Below are 24323 nucleotides of genomic sequence, written 5' to 3' on the forward strand. Positions count from 1 at the left end.
TTAACATCATCATCAGAGTATACTTGCTTTACAGTGTTGTATTAGTTTCTGCTATATAAAAAAGTGAATCAGCTATATGCATACATATATCCCTATATCCCCTCCCTCTTGCATCTCCGTCCCACCCTCCTTACCCCACCCCTCTAGGTGGTCACAAAGCACCAAGCTGATCTCCTTGTGCCATGCAGCTGCTTCCCACTAGCTATCTATTTTACATTTGGTAGTGTATAGCTGTAAATGCTACTCTTTCATTTTGTCTCAGCTTACCCTTCCCCCTCCCTGTGTCCTCAAGTCCATTCTCTAAGTCTGGGTCTTTATTCCTGTCCTGCCCCAAGGTTCATCAGAACCATTTTTTTTTTTTAGATTGCATATATATGTGTTGGCATATGGTATTTCTTTTTGTCTTTCTGACTTACTTCACTCTGTATGACAGACGCTAGGTCCATCCACCTCACTACAAATAACTCAATTTTGTTTCTTTTTATGGCTGAGTAATATTCCATTGTACATATGTGCCACATCTTCTTTATCCATTCATCTGTTGATGGACACTTAGGTTGCTTCCATGTCCTGGCTATTGTAAATAGTGCTGCAATGAACATTGTGGTACATGACCCTTTTTGAAATATGGTTTTCTCAGGGTATATGCCCAGTAGTGGGATTGCTGGGTCATATGTTAGTTCTGTTTTTAGTTTTTTAAGGAAGCTCCATACTGTTCTCCATAGTGGCTGTACCAATTTACATTTCCACTGACCCAACAGTGCAAGAGGATTCCCTTTTCTCTACACCCTCTCCAGCATTTATGGTTTATAGATTTTTTGATGATGGCCATTATTACTGGAGTGAGGTGATACTTCATTGTAGTTTTGATTTGCATTTCTCTAATGATTAGTGATGTTGAGCATCTTTTCATATGTTTATTGGCAATCTATATATCTTCTTTGGAGAAATGTCTATTTAGGTATTCTGCCCATTTTTGGATTGAGTTGTTTGTTTTTTTGATATTGAGCTGCATGAGCTGCTTGTATATTTTGGAGATTTATCCTTTGTCAGTTGCTTCATTTGCAAATATTTTCTCCCATTCCGAGGGTTGTCTTTTTGTCTTGCTTAGGGTTTCCTTTGCTGTGCAAAAGCTTTTAGGGTCCCATTTGTTTATTTTTGTTTTTATTTCCATTCCTCTAGGAGGTGGGTCAAAAAGGATCTTGCTGTGACTTATGTCATACAGTGTTCTGCCTATGTTTTCCTTTAGGAGTTTTATAGTGTCTAGCCTTATATTTAGGTCTTCAATCCATTTTGAGTTTATTTTTGTGTATGGTATTAGGAAGTGTTCTAACTTCATTCTTTTACATATAGTTGTCCGTTTTCCCAGCACCATTTATTGAAGAGGCTGTCTTTTCTCCATTGTATACTCTTGCCTCCTTTATCAAAGATAAGATGACCATAGGTGCGTGGGTTTATCTCTGGGATTTCTGTCCTGTTCCATTGATCTATATTTCTGTTTTTGTGCCAGTACCATACTATCTTGATTACTGTAGCTTTGTAGTATAGTCTGAAGACAGGGATCCTGATTCCTCCAACTCCTTGTTTTTCTTTCTCAAGATTCATTTGGCTATTCGGGGTCTTTTGTTTTTCCATACATATTGTGAAATTTTTTGTTCTGTGAAAAATGCTATTGGTAGTTTGATAGGGATTGCATTGAATCTGTAGATTTCTTTAGATAGTATAATCATTTGCACAATGTTGATTCTTCCAATCTAAGAACATGGTATTTCTCTCCATCTGTTTGTATCATCCTTAATTTCTTTCATCAGTGTCTTATAGTTTTCTGATTACAGGTCTTTTGTCTCCTTAGGTAGGTTTATTCCTAGGTATTTTATTCTTTTTGTTGCATTGGTAACTGGGATTGTTTCCTTAATTTCTCATTCATATTTTTCATCATTCATGTATAGGCATGCAAGAGATTTCTGTGCGTTAATGTTGTATCCTCCTACTCTACCAAATTCACTGATTAGATCTAGTAGTTTTCAGGTAGCATCTTTAGGATTCTCTGTGTATAGTATCATGTCATCTGCAAACAGTGACAGTTTTACTTTTCTCTTCTGATTTATATTCCTTTTATTTCTTTTTCTTTTCTGATTGCTCTGGCTAAAACTTCCAAAATATGTTGAATAATAGTGCTGAGAGGGGACAACCTTGTCTTTTTCCTGATCTTAGTGGAAATGGTTTCAAGTTTTCACCATTGAGAATAATATTTGCTGTGGGTTTGTCATATATGGCCTTATTATATTGAGGTAGGTTCCCTCTATGCCTACTTTCTGGAGAGTTTTTATCATAAACAGGTATTGAATTCTGTCAAAAGCTTTTCTGCATCTATTGAGATGATCATATGGTTTTTATCCTTCAATTTGTTAATATGGTATATCACATTGATTGATTTGTGTATACTGAAGAATCCTTGCATTCCTGGGATAAACTGCACTTGATCATGGTGTATGATCCTTTTAATGTGCTGTTGGATTCTGTTTGCTAGTATTTTGTTTAGATTTTTTATCTCTATGTTCATCAGTGATATTGGCCTGTAGTTTTCTTTTTTGGTAACATCTTTGTCTGGTTTTGGTAACAGGGTAATGGTGGCCTTGTAGAATGAGTTTCGAAGTGTTCCTCCCTCTGCTCTATTTTGGAAGAGTTTGAGAAGGATAGGTGTTAGCTTTTCTCTAAATGTTTGATAGAATTGGCCTGTGAGGCCATCTGGTCCTGGGCTTTGTTTGTTGGAAGATTTTTAATCACAGTTTCAATTTCAGTGCTTGTGATTGTTCTGTTTATATTTTCTATTTCTTCCTGGTTCAGTCTTGGAAGGCTGTGCTTTTCTAAGAATTTGTCCATTTCTTCCATGTTTTCCATTTTATTGGCATATAATTGCTTGTAGTAATCTTTCATGATCCTTTGTATTTCAACAGTGTTAGTTGTTACTTCTCCTTTTTCATTTCTAATTCTTTTGTTTTGGGTCTTTTCCCTTTTTTGCTTGATGAGTCTGGCTAATGGTTTATCAATTTTGTTTATCTTCTCAAAGAACCAGCTTTTAGTTTTATTATCTTTGCTATTGTTTCCTTCATTTCTTTTTCATTTATTTCTGATCTGATCTTTATGATTTCTTTCCTTCTAACTTTGTGGGTTTTTTTAGTTCTTCTTTCTCTAATTGCTTTAGGTGTAAGGCTAGTTTGTTTATTTGAGATGTTTCTTGTTTCTTGAGGTAGAATTGTATTGCTATAAACTTCCCTCTTAGAACTGCTTTTGCCGAATCCCACAGGTTTTGGGTCGTTGTGTTTTCCTTGTCATTTGTTTCTAGGTATTTTTTGATTTCCTCTTTGATTTCCCCATTGAGCTCTTGGTTATTTAGTAGCGTATTGTTTAGCCTCCATGTGTTTGTAATTTTTACAGTTTTTTTCCCTCTAATTGTTATCTAGTCTCATAGTGTTGTGATCAGAAAAGATACGTGATACAATTTCAATTTTCTTAAATTTACGAAGGGTTGCTTTGTGATCCAAGATATGGTCTATCCTGGAGAATGTTCCATGAGCACTTGAGAAGAAAGTGTGTTCTGTTGTTTTTTGATGGAATGTCCTATAAATATCAGTTAAGTCCATCTTATTTACTGTGTCATTTAAAGCTTTTGTTTCCGTATTTATTTTCATTTTGGATGATCTATCCACTGGTGAAAGTGGGGTGTTAAAGTCTCCTACTATTATTGTGTTACTGTCAATTTCCCCTTTTACAGCTGTTAGCATTTGCCTTATGTATTGTGGTGCTCCTATGTTGGGTTCATAAATATTTACAATTGCTACATCTTCTTCTTGGATTGTTCCCTTGATCATTGTGTAGCATCCTTCTTTGTCTATTGTAATAGTCTTTATTTTAAAGTATATTTTGTCTGATATGAGAATTGCTACTCCAGCTTTCTTTTGATTTCCATTTGCATGGAATATCTTTTTCCATCCCCTCACTTTCAGTCTGTATGTGTCCTTAGGTCTGAAGTGGGTCTCTTGTAGACAGCACATACACGGGTCTTGTTTTTGTATCCATTCAGCCAGTCTGTGTCTTTTGCTTGGAGCATTTAATCCATTTACATTTAAGGTAATTATCGATATGTATGTTCCTGTTACCATTTTCTTAATCGTTTTGTGTTTCTTATTGTAGTTCTTTTCCTTCTTTTGTGTTTCCTGTCTAGAGATGTTCCTTTAGCATTTTCTGTAGAGCTGGTTTGGTGGTGCTGAATTCTCTTAACTTTTGCTTATTTGTAAAGTTTTTAATTTCTCTGTCAAATCTGAATGAAATCCTTGCTGGGTAGCGTAATCTTGGTTGTAGGTTTTTCCCTTTCATCACTTTAAATATGTCCTGCCACTACCTTCTGGCTTTCAGAGTTTCTGATGAAAGATCAGCTGTTAACCTTATGGGGATTCCCTTGTATGTTATTTGTTGCTTTTCCTTTTCTGCTTTCAATATTTTTTCTTTGTATTTAATTTTTGATAGTTTGATTAATATGTGTCACAGCGTGTTTCTCTTTGGGTTTATCCTGTATGGTACTCTTGTGCTTCCTGGACTTGATGGACTATCTCCTTTCCCATGTTAGGGAAGTTTTCGACTATAATCTCTTCAAATATTTTCTCAGACCCGTTCTTTTTCTCTTCTTCTTCTGGGACTCCTATAGTTCGAATGTTGGTTGTTTAATGTTTTCCCCAGCGTCTCTGAGAGTGTCCTCAATTCTTTTCGTTTATTTTTCTTTATTTTGCTCCCTAGCAGTTATTTCCACCTTTTTGTATTCCATCTCACTTATCCGTTCTTCTGCCTCAGTTAATCTGTTACTTATTCCTTCTAGAGTATTTTTTAATTTCAGTAATTGTGTTGTTCATCACTGTTTGTTTGCTCTTTAGTTCTTCTAGAGCCTTGTTAAATGTTTTTTGTATTTTCTCCATTCTGTTTCTGAAATTTTGGATCATCTTTACTATCCTTACTCTGAATTCTTTTTCAGGTAGGTTGCCTATTTCGTCTTCATTTATTTGGTCTTGTAAGTTTTTACCTTGCTCCTTCATCTGTAACAAATTTATTTGTCATTTCAATTTTTGTTGTTGTTGGGTGGTGCTGTATTCCTGTTTTACTGGTTGTTTGGCCTGAGACATCCAGCACTGGAATTTTTGGGCATTTGGATAGAGCTGGGTCTTGGACCTCCAGTAGGCCTCACTCCAGTTGATATTCCCTTGGGTCTGAGGTTCTCCGTTAGTCCAGCGGTTTGGACTCTGAGATTCCACCACAGGAGCTCGGGCCCGACCTCTGGCCTGGGAACCACAATCCCGCAATCCGGTTGCTGGGGGTTCCTCCTGTCCACTTGAGTGTCCGTGGTCCCCCACTGGTTGGCAGGCGGATTTTTATGCACTGCACCACCAGGGAAGTCCCTTGAAAAGACATCATAGAGGCTTGAGGTGTAGGTTTGCCTCCTCAGTTGTTCGTGGCCGGCCAATTAGCTGTGCCTTTCCTGTTCTCAGTTTTTCAAGTCAAAGCATCCAGGTAAGATGATAAATGCACAAAATAATCCACCTTGCTACTCTGAAGGGCTGCTCAACCTGCAGGAAGTGCTGGGCGGCTACTTTTATCTTTTTGAGTTTAAGATAAATTGTCCAAAATCTTCACACATAAATTAAATATTAGTTTGCCATTTTAATACTCAAATTACATGCCAGATTGGACTCCACATGTAACACAATTGCAACAATCTTATAAATCGAATACATTTTAAAGCACATCAGATTTTCATATGTAAGCACCTACACAGTGAGGTATAAAGTCCACTTGACTATAAATCTGAAGGTCTTTGCTCTAGTTCTCAAACCTTTATTTGGTAATGCTCATGTTTCTCCTTTATAGCCAGAAATGTTAGGAGTTTATTATGTTTATCTGTGTACCTTCTGTCTCCCCCATCTGACTGATTATGAGGCCCTAAGTACAAAAGTGCTATCTCTAATTATTGGCCTATGATCATGAGAGATGAATACGAGTAGGTATGGATAAGTATCTATGAACATATATTGGTGGGTAGTAAACTGAAAATTTGCCAACAATTTAGCCACATTCTGAGGTAAGTAAATTCTTAGAGGTCCTCTAAACCATATAGAAAATTACCTATGTAGCTATGATTCTTGCAATTACCAAACGTATACTCAGAAATCTCAATCTTATTCAACATTAGTTTAACCCACTATGTAACTCTGATTTTACACCTTGTATAGTGTAGTTGGTGTAAGAAAACATCTATATCCTATTAATAGAGATCACATGAGGATTAATTTATTAGAAAAATCCAGAGGATTATGTCATTATTTTAAAGGATTGACATAACAACAGAATGTATTAGATATAATTAGAAAAGTAACATAGACTAGAAGGACAGAGGCTGAGAAGTAGGAGAGAGATAGTACGTAATATTCAGCCAGTCCAGAAAAAAAGGGAAGGACTTTCCTAATGATACATGGTTTTATTTCTCCAAAACTTTTCTCAGGAATCTTTTTGAAAGACTATTTATTCTCCTTCAATCTTCTACTTGTTTGGAACTCTGTTTTCTTAAGTTCTATTTTCATCTCTTTTGTGAAAGCTCTTCCCCAACAAAAGTCATTGATGTAATCTTTCTTTCTTCTTTGTTCTTAAAAAATATACATGGAGCCACTGCAAACAGGAACACAGGATATATACATTTTTAGCAGGGGGTTTTAGCAGGGGAGGCCGGGGGTTACACAGGCAGCCATTCCCATCATATCTGTATATGTGATCCCCCCTAGAGTTGTTCATCCTGGCAGCCCAGCCCAGGATCCACATATACATGAGCACTGCTGGTATTATATGTATTTACTTAACAAATTATTGTTGATCTCTTAAATAATGCCAAGCCAAAATAAGTATCTTCTCTAATGGAGCTCGCAGTCAAGGAACAGAGGTAGGCTACAAACCCACAGACAAGTAAATATGTAACATAAATTCACATAAGGATACATACTATAAAGAAAATAAAATAAGATTTGATTCAGAGTGGTTTATGGGTGGGTATAGGCAAAAGAGGTATCATTTGAGACCTGGATGCCAGAAGGAACTAGCCACATACAAGACTATTGCAGGAAGAACAAACAGCAGATGGAAAAGTGCTGAGGTAGGAGTGAGCTTGGTGTTTTATAAGGCCAATCAGGCTGAATTATTGTTAATGAATATCAGGAAGGAGGTGATATAAGATGAACTCCTCAACTAGGCTGTGAGTTTGTTCATCTGTGTGCTCTCAGGACTCAGCAGTGTCCATTTAATGTGTTGAATGAATAAACAAATAGATGAATGAATGAATGAATCCCACATATAATGAATTAACCTTTGTACTATAAAACATGAGTAAAATGATAAACGTTAGGGGATAAATAATCTGTAAAATTTTCAATTGCCAATATTTTATACAATTTATACATCTCTCTCTTAAAAATATGCCATATATGAAATAAATATATAATTATTTAGTTCTATAATTCTATTTTTTTAACTGAGTTAAATATTTTTTATCTAATGGCAAACAAAAAGTCCTTTGGAATTTGTTCTAAATTGTGGTTAATTTCAATTAACCAAATTAAGGTTAGTTAACTTATTAACCTTAACTTGATGTCGTTAAGGTTTTCAGCATCCTTGAATGATTAAGCTGCCAGTCATATCATGTTGTTTTGAACATTTCCTTTAGGGAAACATATCCCTCTAAAAGTGAGTGTGTCACTTATTTGAAAATTCAGGGAAAGTATCGAAGAATATTTTGGTGAATGGAAGTTGACATTAAGAAGGATTCCTGTGCCAGCACCTCATTAATCTTTTAAAATTATGGTTATCTGAAGTAATGCTTGCTCCAATAATGAGGTCAGCTGGATTTATAGAAATATCTTTCAAAATGAGGAGGCTTCAAAAAAGCTGTCGTGCTATGCTTCTCACATGTCCTCAGTTTCCATAAAAATTTAAAGAAGAAACTCATTGTACTTACCCATCAAAAGACTCCAAGAGGCATAATGATAGGAAACTATTTTTGCCACCACTGCCTGATGAGAATCTTTACAGACAATTTCATCACTTTACTATTAAATTAATATTTATGTCTTGGTTAATTCTATCTTCATTTCTTGCCTTTGTTAATGCCTCTTCATAGTGTCTAGGTAAATAGAGCAAAATTCCAAAATAGCTTAAATAGTCTTTTTTTATGTGATATTACATGTATTATGGGATTACCTACTAATGTGTCATAAATTGTGTTGGATCAAAGTCCATTTTATAGTCTCCTTGTGAAATTTTACATGTCCTGAAGTGGCAAAATACATTTTACCACATGAGATTAAAATATCTGTACTAAGAAAGAGATGTGATTTAACCATTGAACTAAGGAATAAAATTAAATGGATTCCACTAGGTGGATATCAAAGTATTTTTTTCCTTGATGGTGACCTAAAACAATCAGGTAATTTGTTTTATTCTCTTGAATCCACAGTTTGAGTACATTTCCTAAACAACTATGGTAGGTTAAAAGGGCATGGAGAAAAGATATAAAAGCAAGAAAAGAATGCCTAGGATGATACAAAAACAATTAGAAATATCTATCTTAATAAAGTGAGGCTCAGGGGTAAAACATTGGTCTTCAAAACTACGAAGAATTTTATTCCCCTGAAAAAAAGAAAACACTATGTTCCATCACTGCCGAGGAAAAAATGAGGTTTGGTTTTAGCAAGTGTTTCAGAAAGGAAGAGCCTTTAGTGTCTGAAGATAGGAAGCTAACTAATGACCTCCCAAGATTTCTTTGGTCCTAAATAAAGACAAATAAATTTTGTTGATCAGAGTGCAGCACCAAGGAGTCATTTGCTCATCATTTATAAATTAAACCACAGCCTACTTTTAGTTTAGTATGAACTTTAAGAAAGCAATTTTTGTAAACTACTTTTAGTGTTGCTATTAGATTGATTTTGTGATAATTTGGAAATGCTATAGAAAAGGAGTCTATTGCCATAGTAATAAAAATTTTAAAGACTGACTTTGTTTTTGTAAAAATATAGCTCTTTTTTCACTATTGATGGTCCAAAATGTCCCTCTTAATACACTTATAAATACATATAGGTAAAGGTACAATATAATCTATATACTATATTATCATAAGTTGAAGTAGAAAGTAATGATTAAATATTTCATCTCAATTTTAAGTATGTTTTTATAGATTAGTTTACTTTAAAAAATAAATATGATTAGCTAATGTATTCAACTGGAAGAAATATCAGCTTATTGGAAATATGTAAGAGTAAAGAAAGATCACTCTATTGCTAGTACAATTTAAAATAAAAGACCAAATATTTCATAAATTTTTATTATCTAAATGGTAATTTGAATATTTATATGTCATCTCATAATTATCAAAATGTATAATTTATAAGCTCAGTGGACTAGTTTTTAAAATATAATGAATGAATTTTGTACAGTATAATACTGTGATCATATCTATTAAATTTTTAACATGATCAGATATTAAATAATGTTTAATAAATACTAATGATAAATAATTTTAAGAGATAAAGCTTATGATGATTATTTTTTAAGTTGTGTCATACATCTGGATTGCACATTATTTTCCAGATTAAAGCCATAATAATTTTAATTTTTATGAATTTATAAAAACCATGCATTTGACCTGATTCATATTGTAAATGTCCCAGAGACAATGTTAGGCAAGTTAATTGAAGCTGTTTCCCAAAGCCAGTTACCTTCACCTATTACATAGCTTAATTATTTAACTGTAAAAGCAAGACTATCTTTTTAAAGACTTTGGAAAGAAAATTAGGAAGGGAGGGAAGGAAACAGGGAGGAGGAGGGAGAGGAAGGGGAAAATAGAGGGAGGAAGAGGAGGAGGGTGGGAGAAGAGAGGGAAGGTGGGAGGGAAAGAAAGGAAAAAACTTTTGAATATATTCAAAAGAATATCTAAATCTAGGTATTTAGTTGTATCGTGTTATATGAAATAAAATGTGGTGCCTTGATAACAAGGGTGATGGAAGAAACAATTAAAATGTCTTTTGCGGGCTAACAATGTCATCTCAGGGCCACTTTTTTTATGTGCTAGCAATCTGTAGAATAAGAAATCAGAATGAAAAGCTTACTGATATAGCTAAATATAATGTACATGTTCTTATACATACAATCTTATCTGTAACAATCCTCCAGGAAGATTATAGGATGTTCTGGATAGCAAAGTGTTATAGGCATCTACAAGATAACACTCCGCAACACTAAAACATTTTTCTCTTTTATCAGTTAAAGGTATAATTCCAAATGTATCATTAATACCTTGGCATTATTAAAGACAACATGCTAAGTGTAACTGACATATTCTAAGTTTCTTTAAGTTTCTTGGTAACTGATTCATGATAGTCATAAAAATTTTAATACTGTACTACAGACTGAATGGGTATTGATGCCAGCAGAAACTGAAAATTTGTTCTTGAAATGGTTTTTGCTGTAGTTTTGCTCTAGTGACAAAAGAGCCAAAAATTTAAATTTAGGATTTATGAACAAATAAGAGGTATTTAAAGGCATGGAACTTGAGCAGAGGTAGAGAAGACAAAATTGCCTGTGACAGAGCCTTGGGAAACTCCAAGAAGATTGGGAACAAGCAGTCTGACCCGGAGCCTCCAGATAGGAAGAAGGAAAGGCAAAAGAGTGAAAAGAGTTACATAAAGTATTCAAGGAGGTAGTGATAAACTGAGGTGTCATGAATGAAAGGACTGGACTTACAGATAATCATTAGGGAATTACACAAGTCCTGAAGGCTAACATATTTGTCCTATAGGCCAAATGTGACTCAGGAACAAACACAGAGCAACACATTCCTTTTAAGGACAGTCATGAAGAAACTCAACAATACAGAGAACAATGTTCTCAGAACCATCCTTCCCCAAAGCATAATTAACCAGTTCAGGCTATGGGTGTAACATGGGGGTAATATCCTGCTTCTCTCACATCAGAATAATGTCAAATAGAGTTGTTCTTCTCTAAAGAGTTTTGTGGTATAATATAGTGTCTGTTAGGGTTTGAGATCAAACTCAACCACATACTAACTCTGAGTCTGAGGTGTTTATTTTATTGTACTTCTAGGACTGACTTAAGAGATTTACAGACCTTAAGCACTTAAAAAGATTAGAGTGCCCACCCAAGTGTCACCTTGTATAATTAAAAATAAAACCAATCTTACCCCTAATATAAGTGAGGATGTTCAGTAAATTTTGACTGTTCTCATTATAGTCTTTTTCAAAATTATCAAGTGTTAATTTTTCTTGAAAAATGAATTTTTTGCTTGCTATTCCCACTTACCTTGGTGTATGTCTGGGACATTTCAACATTTTTAAACTCCCTATAAGCTTCAAGTTCATTAACTGAAAAATGTGTGGTAGACTAAATATGTATCATTTTTATTATGGTTCTCACACATAATAAGCTTTCAACAAATGTTAACTATCATTATTTTACTGTTATTACTATCAACATTAGTAGTAATATTATCCTAAAGGATTGTTGTGAGAATTTATAAAAACCTATCCTGGTAAACAGCACAGAACAGATGGTAAATAATGTTTCCTTTACTTCCATACCCACTCCTCCACTTTACCTCAATCCTCCACACTTTATTTTCTCTGAGTATCACAGAGTTCAAATAAGTATAATAAAGAAAGTAACTTATAATGGTCTCAGAATATAAAATATTAAACACCATGTTCAAGGAAGAAGCTGAGATTCATATAATTAAAGAAATGTGGAAGGGAAGACACCCGAGGAAACCACTGATTTATTCTTTCACATAAATGATTTTAAATAACATGTAGTAAAGACACTTCACTGATTCAGATTGTTATTCTAAAGAAATAAAGATTCTGCTACATTTTAAACCTGAAAGTATGAAAAGTTAAAATATGATTTTTCATTTTTAAAAGACTTTATTTTACAAATCAATTTTATATTATCATTACCCTTTGTTTTCATTTTGTGAAATAATATATAATTTTATTTTAGGGATTACCTGCAAGTCGTGTGAGATATAGAGTAGATGATGTCCATTTTCCTTATCCTGCCAGTATTTTTGATGTAGAAGAAGATTCTGGATTAGTAATAACTCGAGTTAATCTTAATGAAGAACCTACAACAATTTTTAAGGTCAGTGCAGTGTTTTCTCTTTGGTGTCTATTTGATGTTTAACTTTTGATTGAGAGTTTGGTTTAACAAATAACCATACATCTTCCCATTTTTCTCCTTTTTAGTATTTTAAAATTACAAAACAATGCATTTTTTACTGCATAGACACTTAGAAAATACAGTTAAGTAAAAGGAAAAAAAAAACACTTGATATTTCACATTTTGGAGATTAAAATTTACCATTTTAATCTCTATCCTTATGATAACATTCCCTGCAAATAAAAGTATACAAATATATATTTTAAAATAGCATGATTGTATGATTGTATTATTCATACTTCTCTTTAAAATTTAAATACTATTAATGCTATTATTTAAATGGTTGTGTGATGTTCTATTGTATAATATACTATTATGGTGTTTTTTGTCCAATATCCTGTTGTTGGATAATTAGTCATTTCCAATTTTTGTTATAACCACCTTTGCTGTCGTGAAACTCCTTGTGCAGATATTATTTGCCACTTGCTATCTTTTTTTCTCAAAGTAAGTACCTAGAGGCAATTGCTGGTTCAAGTTTATGTACTCTTGATATGTTATACTTTTAGAAAATTTGAAATAATACTACCCTTCACTATTATCATAAATAATCCATTTTATTAAATGTTTGACTGTTTCCATTTTCTATAATTACTTAGAAAAAATTTTGTCCCTGGGAATAAAGCCTTTGACCGTACATTGGGGAAATACCGTCATCAGTTAACCTTGTGAATATCAGTGAGCACTCTGTCTCACTTAATTTCATCTCCATTTGAAATACTTGTTCTGTTTGTAAAGTATTAACCGAAAGGCAGATTGTGGCTCTCAGGATGACCCTTGGTTGTGGTTACGTGATCTAGATTGAATTAGTTTAGATTAGTCACCTGCAGCTTCCAAAATTATATACAATCTAGAGAAACACATAGTTTTGAAACTTAACATTTCTTAAAATAAACATTAGAATTCTTCTTGACATAATAGAGGTTATCAAAGAAAATGATCAATTATAAAAGCTATTTTACTAATAATATATAGAGATTACATCTTAAGACTAAAGCTTTTCTTTAGCTTGCATCATTTGAACATTTTCTATTCTACAGTATGAACTTCATTTTATATAATTTAATTGTTTTTAAGAGAGTGTATATCAAAGTGTGTTAAACTATAAAGATTTCCAATTTTATCCTCCAGAGTGAAGTATTTCTGCCCTATAATCTTGCAGACAATTAATTCACTGGAAAAATTAATTTCTTTTTATAAGCAAGCTAATTAGCTTTTCCTATCCATGTGACTGAATTTAATGCTTTTGAAATAGGTGTTGGCAGTTATAAAGTTTCATGTTTTTACTGTAGGCACCGGTGGGATTGTGAAAGAGAAAAGAGTTTATAATTGGAGAGATGTAGTATCATATACCTGTTTTACCGGTAGTTTTTTTTTTTTATCATAGAGTTATTAACTGAACTTCTTTGAGTTTCCTCACCTGGCAAATGGAAATAATAATATCTACCTGGTGGGATTGTTATGAATATCCTAGCACAGTCTCTGCTACCTGGTAGGCAATGAGGAAATGATCACTGCTCCCCCTTTTGGAAACAGGCAGTCCAATAATTAAAAACATTCATAGAAAAATGATGCTTTTATTTTCTTCTTTTAAATCATCTTTAATTTGAATATTTTTTTACTTTTTAAGTTGGTGGTTGTTGCTTTTGATGATGGTGAGCCTGTGATGTCCAGCAGTGCCACTGTGAAAATTCTTGTCTTACATCCTGGAGAAATCCCACGCTTCACACAAGAGGAATACAGGTATTGATTCCTATCAGGTTTTGTAACATATGAAGGTTTTTATTTTGTTGTTTTTTTTTTTCTTTTGGTCTCTCAAAATTGATGTGATATGAATTTTCCAGTGAAGCAGGCTTCTAATTCTAGTTTAAGCTTTTTTAAATTAACATAACATTATATTTATTTTAAAAGTTAATATGGTTAAAATGACAATTTAGTGTAAAATATCAGTTTTAGTAATCCTTTGATGAATAATGGATCCTTTAAAAATACTTAAAGCTAGGTTTGAAAAATACAACATTGTGTTTGGGGGTTTAAATTGCAACTGATTAATGATCTCAATGGTACAAAGTAGACATTTAGTTTCTTGTTACTGCCAGACACATTATGTCATTTAATTTTGAGGTGTATCTGAAATGATATTTCCTATATAATGAGTGACAGAGAGAGAAAGAGAGAGAGTTTATGTTTATGTGTATAATATATATTATAGCTGTAAAGATAGTATATATACCATCTTAGGTTAGGCTGTCATAACAAAATTCAAGGACTAGGTGGTTTAAACAACAGACATTTATTTTCTCACAGCTCTGGAGGCTGGAAGTCCAAGATCAGGCTTTCAGCATGGTCGGGTTCTGGTGAGAGGTCTCTTCCTGACTTGCAGACTGCTGCCTTCTCGCTATAACCTGACACAAACGAAAGTGAAAGAAAGCAATCTCTCTGGTATCTTTTCTTATAAAGGCATTAATCCCAAGATAAGAGCTCCACTTTTATGACCTCATGTAAACCTAATTACCTCCCAAGGGTCCTATCTCCAAATACCATCCCATTGAGGGTTAGGGCCTCAAAATATGAATTTTAGGGAACACAGTTGAGTCCATAGTGTGTGTGTGTATGTTAGAAAGTGAAGAATTTACTGAAAAAATAATGAAACTAAAATCACTATATGTTCATGGTTGCTTCATTATTGGATATAAATGAAAGAATGTTTTATAATGCTCTTCTGCAAATATAGTAGAATTTTCTTTCATGAGTTTTTAATCTCAATTAAGTTAAAACATTATGTACTTTTATTAGTATGTTAGAACCCTTTGGAGATAGTTTTCTCACAAATATTTGAAGGAGGCTCACTATATACTGTATTTTACTATTTACTTGTTCTGGACATAGCATTAAAAGGCAGCCAGTCATTACACTCCAGAGGCTCACAGCCATGGGTAGGAAACAAAGAACTATGTGAAAAATATAATACACTATAAAAACACAATAATAGAAGCTCAGAGTACTGAGGAAGCATGTTGGAGACACAGTTACCTGTGTCTGAACATGATCAGCAAAGTTTTAGCTGTTTCTTGAAGGAAAAATAGAGTTGAGCCACTCCACAAAAATGTGGAAGAATGCTCCATGCCAAAGAATCAGAATATACAGAAGTATAAATAAGGGATATGGGAGAATGTATTGAATAACAGAATATTTTACTTCCATCTATCTAAAGAAAATTGGAAGTTAAACAATTATATTAATTGAGGCTCAAGAAAAATGAAGATTTCATATAATAGAACATTTTATCATATTCTACAGTTTGGATTTTATTCTTCTCATAATTTCAAAGAACAACCTAAGAATTTTAAGCTGAAGCAGTGACTAAGATACTGAGGGAAGAACTAGCTGATGCATCTGGCAACATCTACCACATTAAACCAAGAAGATTTCACCTTTCATAAAAAGCTATCTTGACAATATTCAAGGACTAAATTAAATTATGCAATATCATTATAAGAAAATGCTATACAACACATATGTAAACCATTGAGATGTAAAATATATTTAAAACAATAAGAATTCTTGGTCAGTCTGTGTTAAAGGTCATTGTCTTCCTTATGTCCATTACCTATTTTCTTTCCTTTTGTGTTGACTTGATAATCTGTGGACTCCAATTCTTTGCTGTGGGACATACAGTTTGCTGGATTTTTTTTTTTTTTTTTTTTTTTTTTTTGCGGTACGCAGGCCTCTCACTGTTGTGGCCTCTCCCGTTGCGGAGCACAGGCTCCAGATGTGCAGGCTCAGCGGCCATGGCTCACGGGCCCAGCCGCTCCGCGGCATGTGGGATATTCCCGGACCGGGCCACGAACCTGTGTCCACTGCATCGGCAGGCGGACTCTCAACCACTGCGCCACCAGGGAAGCCCCAGTTTGTCATTTTAAAAACAGTATTTGTGAAGAATATTTTTGTTCATGTTTGGTATTTTCTTTTTATATGTTCAACCAGTATCTTTGTCAAAATGCCTGCAGTGTTTCAAATTGCTGTGAAAGGCAACAGTTTCCCTCTGTAAAAGAAAGAGAGAGAGAAACAAGAAGTAAGAGGAGGAGGAGGAAGAGAAGGAGAAGAAAGAAGGAAGAAAGTGAGGAAGGGAGAAAGGTTGTTAACCTCATATGTCCCCTTCCCTCTCTTACTTTTCTTTCAAATTCATTTACTGCCTCAGCTGAATGCATAAAACTTCCAGAGACGCTAAACAATCTTATTAATGCTTGATTTTCAGGATGATGACTTGTGTTGGAATTAAAGAATGGCAGAATATGCCACCCGAAGATATGTCACTTTGGCATAGGTTTATTTTGAGCTGAAAGAACTTAAAAAAACAGTAGATGTTTCACTCCCCGTTAAAGAAACATTCTTTAACGGGGAGTGAAACTCAAGATAATTCTATACAAACAGACCTTGATAAAATAATTTATGTCTTCCTTTAGCCTCATCACATAGTTTAGTTACGTTTCCACTATTGCCTCTCTTTGTTCATCCTAATATAAATGTATGTAGGTTTCCCCATTTCTTTCAGTCTTCATTTCTTTATGAGGACTCCCATGCCACATGAAACTTATATGAATGTGTATGCTTTCTCTTGTTAATCTGTTTTATGTTAGCTTAATACTTGGGCTCAACCTAAAAATCCTAAGAAGCTAGAGATAAAATTTTATCTCCACTATAGAATTGCTCCTGGTGGAAAAACTTCAACTTCACGTGATCAAATTTCAGGGACTCACAAAATGATAATGCAAGATTTCCGATCTTTGTACGGTGTGGGGAGGAGGATGCTTATAGTTTACAAATAGAAAGCAATAATGCAAGATAGCTAGCATTGCAAGTTGAGGTATATTTGGTTTTTACATCTTAGGAATGTCTTCATTCCAATATTGACTTTTGAATTCCTTAGGAAAAAATTAGTTTTCAACAAATAACTAAGTATTAAAGAGAGATCCTAAAGGTAAAATACTCATTTGTTTTAGAATTTTGAACCTGACCTCCCTCCCCTTGCCCAGTTATTTTTAGAATGGTCAGTCATGAAATCTTTAAACCTCAGGATAATAAGATTAGTTAGGGAAGATTGGGCTGCTGTAAAAAGAATCCCCTAAATTTCAGTGATAAAAATGCGTGTGTTTTTGGCTCATGTGAGAGTCTGAAGTGAGTGTTTTAGGCTGGCAGTAGCTCTTCTTCTTACAGTTTCTCCATGTGGTCATTCAGGCACCCAGGCCAAGTTATGGTCTTCCATCTGTAACATTCTGTTTCAAAATAATACCAACTGTTGCCATCTCAGTCCATAGAAAGGGAGCAGGGGCAGAAATCCACAACTAGGGATTTCCTAAATCAAGGGAGGTAGGAGTTGCAAACTTCACATCAGCTCACATCCCATCTTGAAAATCCATGCAAATGTTTATACATAGCCACAAAAGAGTGGAGAAATACTTCTCCTGGCTAGGCGGCTATGTCCTAGTTCCACTTCTATTATTGAGGAAGAAGGGGAAATGGTGTTTGTGGAGAACTAGCACATTTAACATGTAATTTTAGACAAATTATAGACTTTAATTGCAGTAAGTCATTTTAAAATCGCTTAGTTTCTATTAAGAATATATAATGTTGGGTACATGAACCAATGATGTAATAGTATAGAAACATTTTTATTTTTAAATATGTATTGGTGAAATAGATTACATTCTTCTTAAAATTGTAAAAGAATACTTCTTTTAAATTCAAAGCAAATCTCATATGAACATTTTTGGGTGTTTTAAATTATTCTAAATTATTTAAGCTTATCAAGTATTAATATTATATATTCCAAGCCAAACCTTACTGGACTTCAAGCTAAAGTTAAATTATAAGTTACTATTGTTGCTTTACTATTTGGTTACAATTAACTACTTTCTTCATTTTCCTAAGTGTAATTGTCTTCATCACTAAAGTAAAGCAAAAAGAAAATGAAAAAGAAACCATTATGGCAGAGTGTAAATGAGAGTCATGAGCTGTAGACTAGCTTTGTGGAGATCATCAAAAAAACTTGAGAGATGGCATTTACTATTTGATGAAACTTTTTCCAATGTACTGGTTGTACCTAGACAGGGAAACAAAATTCATTATTCTTTTTATGGAATTAAAAACATTTACATGTTGAACTACTGGTAATAACTTGGTTGCTGGAGTAGAACAATTATGTTTTCTAAAATTATAGAAGTAAAAATAGCAATAAGAAATTCATAAACATCATAGTAAACAGTTTAATATTTACTAAAGGAAAAACCTACTAGATTGACAGCTAAATTTTTTGTTTGTTTTTAAGCTATTTTTTTTTTTATTTTTTTATTGAAGTATAGTTGATTTTAATTGTGTTAGTTTCAGGTGTACAGCAAAGTGATTCAGTTATATAATATATATGTATATATGTGTATATATGTAAATGTATATGTATACATTCTTTTTCAGATTCTTTTCCTTTATGGGTTATTACAAAATATTGAGTATAGTCCCTGTGGTATTCTGTAGATCCTTTTTGGCTATCTATTTTACATATAGTAGTGTATATATGTTAATCCCAAACTCCTAATTTATCCCTCCCCACCCTTTTCCTCTTTGGTAACCATAAGTTTATTTTCTATGTCTGTGGGTCTGTTTCTGCTCTGTATATAAGTTCATTTGTATCATTATTTTTAGATTTCACATATAAGTAATATCATAGGATATTTGTCTTTCTCTGTCTGGCTTACTTCACTTAATATGATAATCTCTAGGTCCCTCCATTTTGCTGCAAATGGCATTATTTCATTCTTTTTTTATGGCTGAGAAATATTCCATTGTATATACGTATACCACATCTTCTTTATCCATTCATCTGTTGATGGACACTTAGGTTGCTTCCATATCTTGGCTATTGTAAATAGTGCTGCAATGAACATTGGGATGCCTGTATCTTTTTGAATTATGGTTTTCTCTGGATATATGCCTAGGAGTGGGATTGTAGTATCATATGGTAGCTTTATTTTTGATGACATATACTTAGTAGGTTAGCTGATTAATGTAAAAGTGGAAATATAACAAAAAGTCAAACCCTTCTTTCACATACTTATGTTATGCCTCTGTTTCCTATTCTTAATTTAAAACTTCCTTACTTTCTGCTAATGGTTCTTTGAAAAAAAAATAAGGAAGATTCTTCAAAATTATTCAAGGATTTTATAGACCACACTATATTATTGAAATAATTTAACTTATCAAAATTAGAAGAGAAATTTCTCACATTATTTTCTTGTTTATAATTTATAATATGGAGATAATTTTTATGTGTTGGAAAAAATTTTGATTTTGTCTTTCCTCAAATCCTGTGAACTGAAGTTGTTTCTGGATGGTCTGACTTCAAATATTTTTTAAGGGTGGGAGGAATCTAAAAATGAGAATGCAATTTGCCCCATACTGATATATGTTTACTTTTATAATGGCCAGATTTACAGTTATTCTTAAGTATGCACTAGATTCTCTTTGGTCCCTCAAGCAGTTGTAATACTTAAAACAGACTCATTCTGTTAATTTCGTGACCTCTTCAAACCAATCTTTCTTTGAGTCATTGAATTAGGTTAAATGGAGGATCAAGACATCATCTATTTGTCATTAGATGAACATCTACTTTTTCCAGAAAACACTGAGTTCTTCTTAAAACTTTTGAAAAGTATGTAACTGTTCAGACTGTATATTTATTTTTATAATTGTAACTAAGCAATCATGTTGTGTGGAAGCATGCATACAATCAGAATTTCCAAAAGTGTAACAAATTTCCATTTTCCTGCATCATTCTTGTTTTATTTGATTCTTTCAGTTTCTCTTTTTCACAAAGATAGACATATCAATAATTTAAGTGTCTTAGAGTCTGCATGCCCCAAATCATCCCTCTTTATTCTCCCTCTCCTCCCTTTCCTTGAAATAATTTCTTAAAGAATTAATGACATTTCTTTATCTTTGGTTGTCAAAGCAACACTTCCTTCTTAAAAATCATCTCCAGCTGGCTTCACTTCTTTTTTTTGCGATGAATAAGTCCAAGTATTAGACCCTACCTTATACAAATAATCATAAATTTTGAGTTATTACCATTCAGGCAATTAAGAAGTTTCTCTCTATCCATACTCAATCTTATATCTTAATTTAAACCATTTTTCACAATTTGATTTTCATTGGAAGTAGAGAAAAATAGGTAATCTTACTCATAAAATTCTGTTCTCAAAGTCATGTAATGGATGAAACAGACCATAAAGACCATTTATTCAGCCTAATAACTTAATACGTGATTTCTCCAATGTCCTTGCCACAAAGTTGACTACGCTCTTTTAAAAACCTTACAGTTGTGAGAAACTCACCCCTTCAATCTTTGGATAGCTGTGAATATTGGGAAATCATTCCTCATGCTTAGGTTATTATTGGTACATTTACTCTTCTAAATTATTTTATATGCATTTTTCTCTGAGCCTTCATCAGTTTTAGCATTTACTCATTTCAAGTAGTGTAAATGTAGGGGAGGAAAAATAACTTTTCTTGTACCCTTCAGATTTATTAACTGAGATCCCTGTCATAAAAGACAGATTAATAAGAGAAAGACAAACAAGTTTATTAACATGTATCTCTCATGTATACATGAGAGATACACAGGGTGATGAGTAACACAAATAGGTGGCTTCAGAATACAGGATTAAATACCATCTTAATGGGAAATGGGGAGGAAGGATGTAGGCCTCTTGGAAGAGAGTAAATAATAATTTTAAGAAAGATGAATTGGTCCCTGGAATAGATGGAAAGTATGATAGTTTGGGAGAAAGTTTGCCTGGCTGTGCTATCCACTTCTAGTCTCCTCTCCTGTGAAAAGAGTCAGTCTTTACTGGTCAATGAAACTCCTGGAAAGAGAATCCATGATGACTAAGTTCCTTTTGGAGGATTTGTCTTTAGGTAGATAAGGGAACTCAGAGAAAGCCTCTCCCTGCATTTGCTGTTTTCTAAGTACCTACTGCTCAAAATAATCCATATACCAAAGCAGCTTATTTTGGGGGTGGGGTGACATATTTTGCTACCCTTTAATTGAAACTGAGCTAAACTTCTTACTTAAGACAGGTGTGACAAATAATACTCTCCTATTAATAATGAGCAGGTATCTTGATAAGGGTTGTGCTTATTGGGAAAGAGAAATCTGCATACCTGGTAATATCTGCCATTAATATGGAACAGATAAAGTGATAGATAAAGCCATGAAGTTGCTGAATTGAAAGAATATTAATTCCAGTTTCTCATACTGGTTTAATACATCCATATGGCAAACTCTTCTACATTGTTATAATATTTAATAATGGTTAACTATCACAATCAAGGCTTTCTTTTTTGTCTCCACATAAATTAATACATATTAAGTCTATTCAATTTATTCATCTTCATTTTAATATATCAATATATATTAATACTTATTTTAATATATCAATATATATTAATACTTATTTTAATATATATTACAATTCTATATTAATATCTTTTAAAGTTTTTCATCTTTATTTTCCTAGAAATTTTTTTCTAAATGTTGAATATTTTGTATTTAATTTATATCTTTCAAAATACTAATACTCCTTTTGAATTTAATCCCCTAAGGTACTGTATTAGTTCATGTTCATCCTCTGATAATTAGACATCAAGATGAGATTTAGCAAGCAAGTATTTTATTAGGGGAAATACCTATGGGAGAGAAATGAGGAGAAAGCAGGGTAAGGCTAGGAGAACTTTAAAGCACATGCATTCTGACCCCAAGTGAAGAACAGGGAGAGAAGCTCATATGTAAACATCCTAGCCTACTGTGTCATTTGAGTGACTAATGTGTCATTTCAGTAAGTTTCTGCATGATGATTGGGGAGTCAAACCATAGTCCGATGTCAGAGACATATCCTGTGTTTCCCAGGAAGGGACCTACCTTAGCATCTCCACTTTTCTTAATCACTATCTGAAAGCAGTCCCTAGGAACATGACCTTCATATAAACACAGAAATATACTTCAGAGCACAGCAACTGGAACCTTGGTCAAGCATACTTCCTATAGTTGGAGATCTGAGAGGCACACTCTCATTGCTGCCTCATGTCTTCATATCGAATAAGAGGTTTTCAGTCAATTATCTACTTCGATCTTCTGGAACATAGTTACACTCTCATAGTCAGAAAATACATTTTATATATCTTTCATTTAATCCAGACAGAAATATCAAAATCCCAATAGTAGTTCAAACACATAATATTACTTGAGAATAGATTGACTCCTGTAGGTCAAGTGAGTTATCATTCAGAAGAAGCATGACATTTGGCCTTCATCTCAAGGTGATGGACTAAGACTTAAACACACTGGGATTCACTAGTCATGAGTTTTAGAGGTAAATACCATGGAAAGGTCAATGTGTCTGGAACAGACCATAGAGTCTAAATGTGAATATTGATTTTGAGTGGGAAATGCAGTATCTTATACAATTGATCAAAAATTTTACCAAAGATAATTATTTACAAATTTTCTGAACAGATATGTTACCAATATAGGATACCTTGGTATTTATTTAAAATGGAAGTGTATCAACATTGATTATTAAACTTTGCATGATTTAATGCTACATTTATATTAATTTTTAAGGATTCATGTATTTTAATATGTAATTCCCATAAACATAGAAACTCAAAATTTATATTTGTATATATAGAAAAGAGAAGGGGCAAATATTCGTAAGGTATTTTTATTAACCTCTGGAACAAGTTGTTATTTTTCTCTTAGATATCGTAAGTCATTTTCAATTTCTAGTATTACTCAAATTTAATATATCAAATCCAAAATAAGAATAACATACATATATATATTTTGACTTTTTAAAAAATTCAAATATACTTGAATGAAGAAAATAATCTTGTCAGTTTTCCTGTTAAAGTAAAAATTTGATACTTTGCTGACTAATGTGCATTAATCTTGTAACAAATGACAATGCAAAAATTTTGTACACTTTATATTCAAAATAAATTTCTCAAATGGTTTTATACTGAAGAATAAAAATAGAGTAGACTTTATAAAGAACTCTAAAAGATAAACGGTCTACCTCCTGATATACAAAAACAGAGAAAAAGCATAATTTAAAATCCAGAAATCCATTTTTATATACTATGAAAAATGGAAACAATGTTATCACAATGGCCAAGGAAATGATGAGTGAGCAGTTCTAGTTAACATTTCATTATTCAAGAGAATTAAAATTACCTAATGTTGAGGAACATTGCCATTATTTTTATTTAAACCATACAAGTTTGGATTCAGGAATTTTGAGAAAAGATTTTTAATCAATAAGTACAGTAGTTTAGGAGGAATTATTGGTCTTGCTTTCGAAGAATGAAAAAGAAAAAGAAAGCTATGTGAAAACTAGAAGTATAAAATAAACCTACATGCAGAGAGCATCACTTGATTGCTAAAGTTGTTTTCTATTTTAATTTAGATTTATTGTTCAATGTAAGATCTGACTTTACTTGAAGATAACCTTTCCTGTCTTTTTTTGGCACTACTAAAATATTACCTCAAAGATAATAGATTTTGCCTCTTTCACTATTGAAAGAGTGACTCTGACAATCCTTCATTTCAGCTTTCATAGGCTTTCTCTGAATCCACATGGAATTTAATTTCTCCTTCACATGTTCAAGGTTATGTATAGTTTTGGACATTTGCTCACAGAGCCGAGTGAAGCAAGTCTTCCAACAACAAAGGACTCAAGTTCTAACAGTTCATTTTAAATCCACTGTTTAGAATTTAAAACAAATTTTTCCATACAAAGAGTTATTATAGATTTTGTTCTTTCATTGCATTCTCTCTATGAGAAATTTTGGTTCAAGTACAACATATAGTACATTAATTTTATTTTGTTAATAGTTAATGTAAACTTTTTTTTTGAGGAAAAATAACTTAATAGTGTCCTAAGGTTTAAATCCTT

At 33.0% G+C, this 24323-nt stretch overlaps 1 protein-coding gene across 16 annotated transcripts in view; it reads left to right on the top strand.

Annotated features, from left to right (window-relative positions):
- The window catches only part of PCDH15 (protocadherin related 15), a 718778-nt gene that overhangs the window by 575935 nt on the left and 118520 nt on the right, over positions 1 to 24323 (top strand). For all 16 annotated transcript variants that reach the window (XM_027111903.1, XM_027111902.1, XM_027111901.1 and 13 more), the window contains 2 exons: positions 12100 to 12240; positions 13946 to 14058. In XM_027111903.1, coding sequence (XP_026967704.1) covers positions 12100 to 12240; positions 13946 to 14058 — 254 coding nt within the window. The remainder of the gene's footprint in view (positions 1 to 12099; positions 12241 to 13945; positions 14059 to 24323) is intronic.

Source organism: Aethalodelphis obliquidens, unplaced genomic scaffold, assembly GCF_003676395.1.
Source record: "Aethalodelphis obliquidens isolate GAN/ISIS:26980383/991018 unplaced genomic scaffold, ASM367639v1 scaffold11, whole genome shotgun sequence".
Taxonomy (NCBI): domain Eukaryota; kingdom Metazoa; phylum Chordata; class Mammalia; order Artiodactyla; family Delphinidae; genus Aethalodelphis; species Aethalodelphis obliquidens.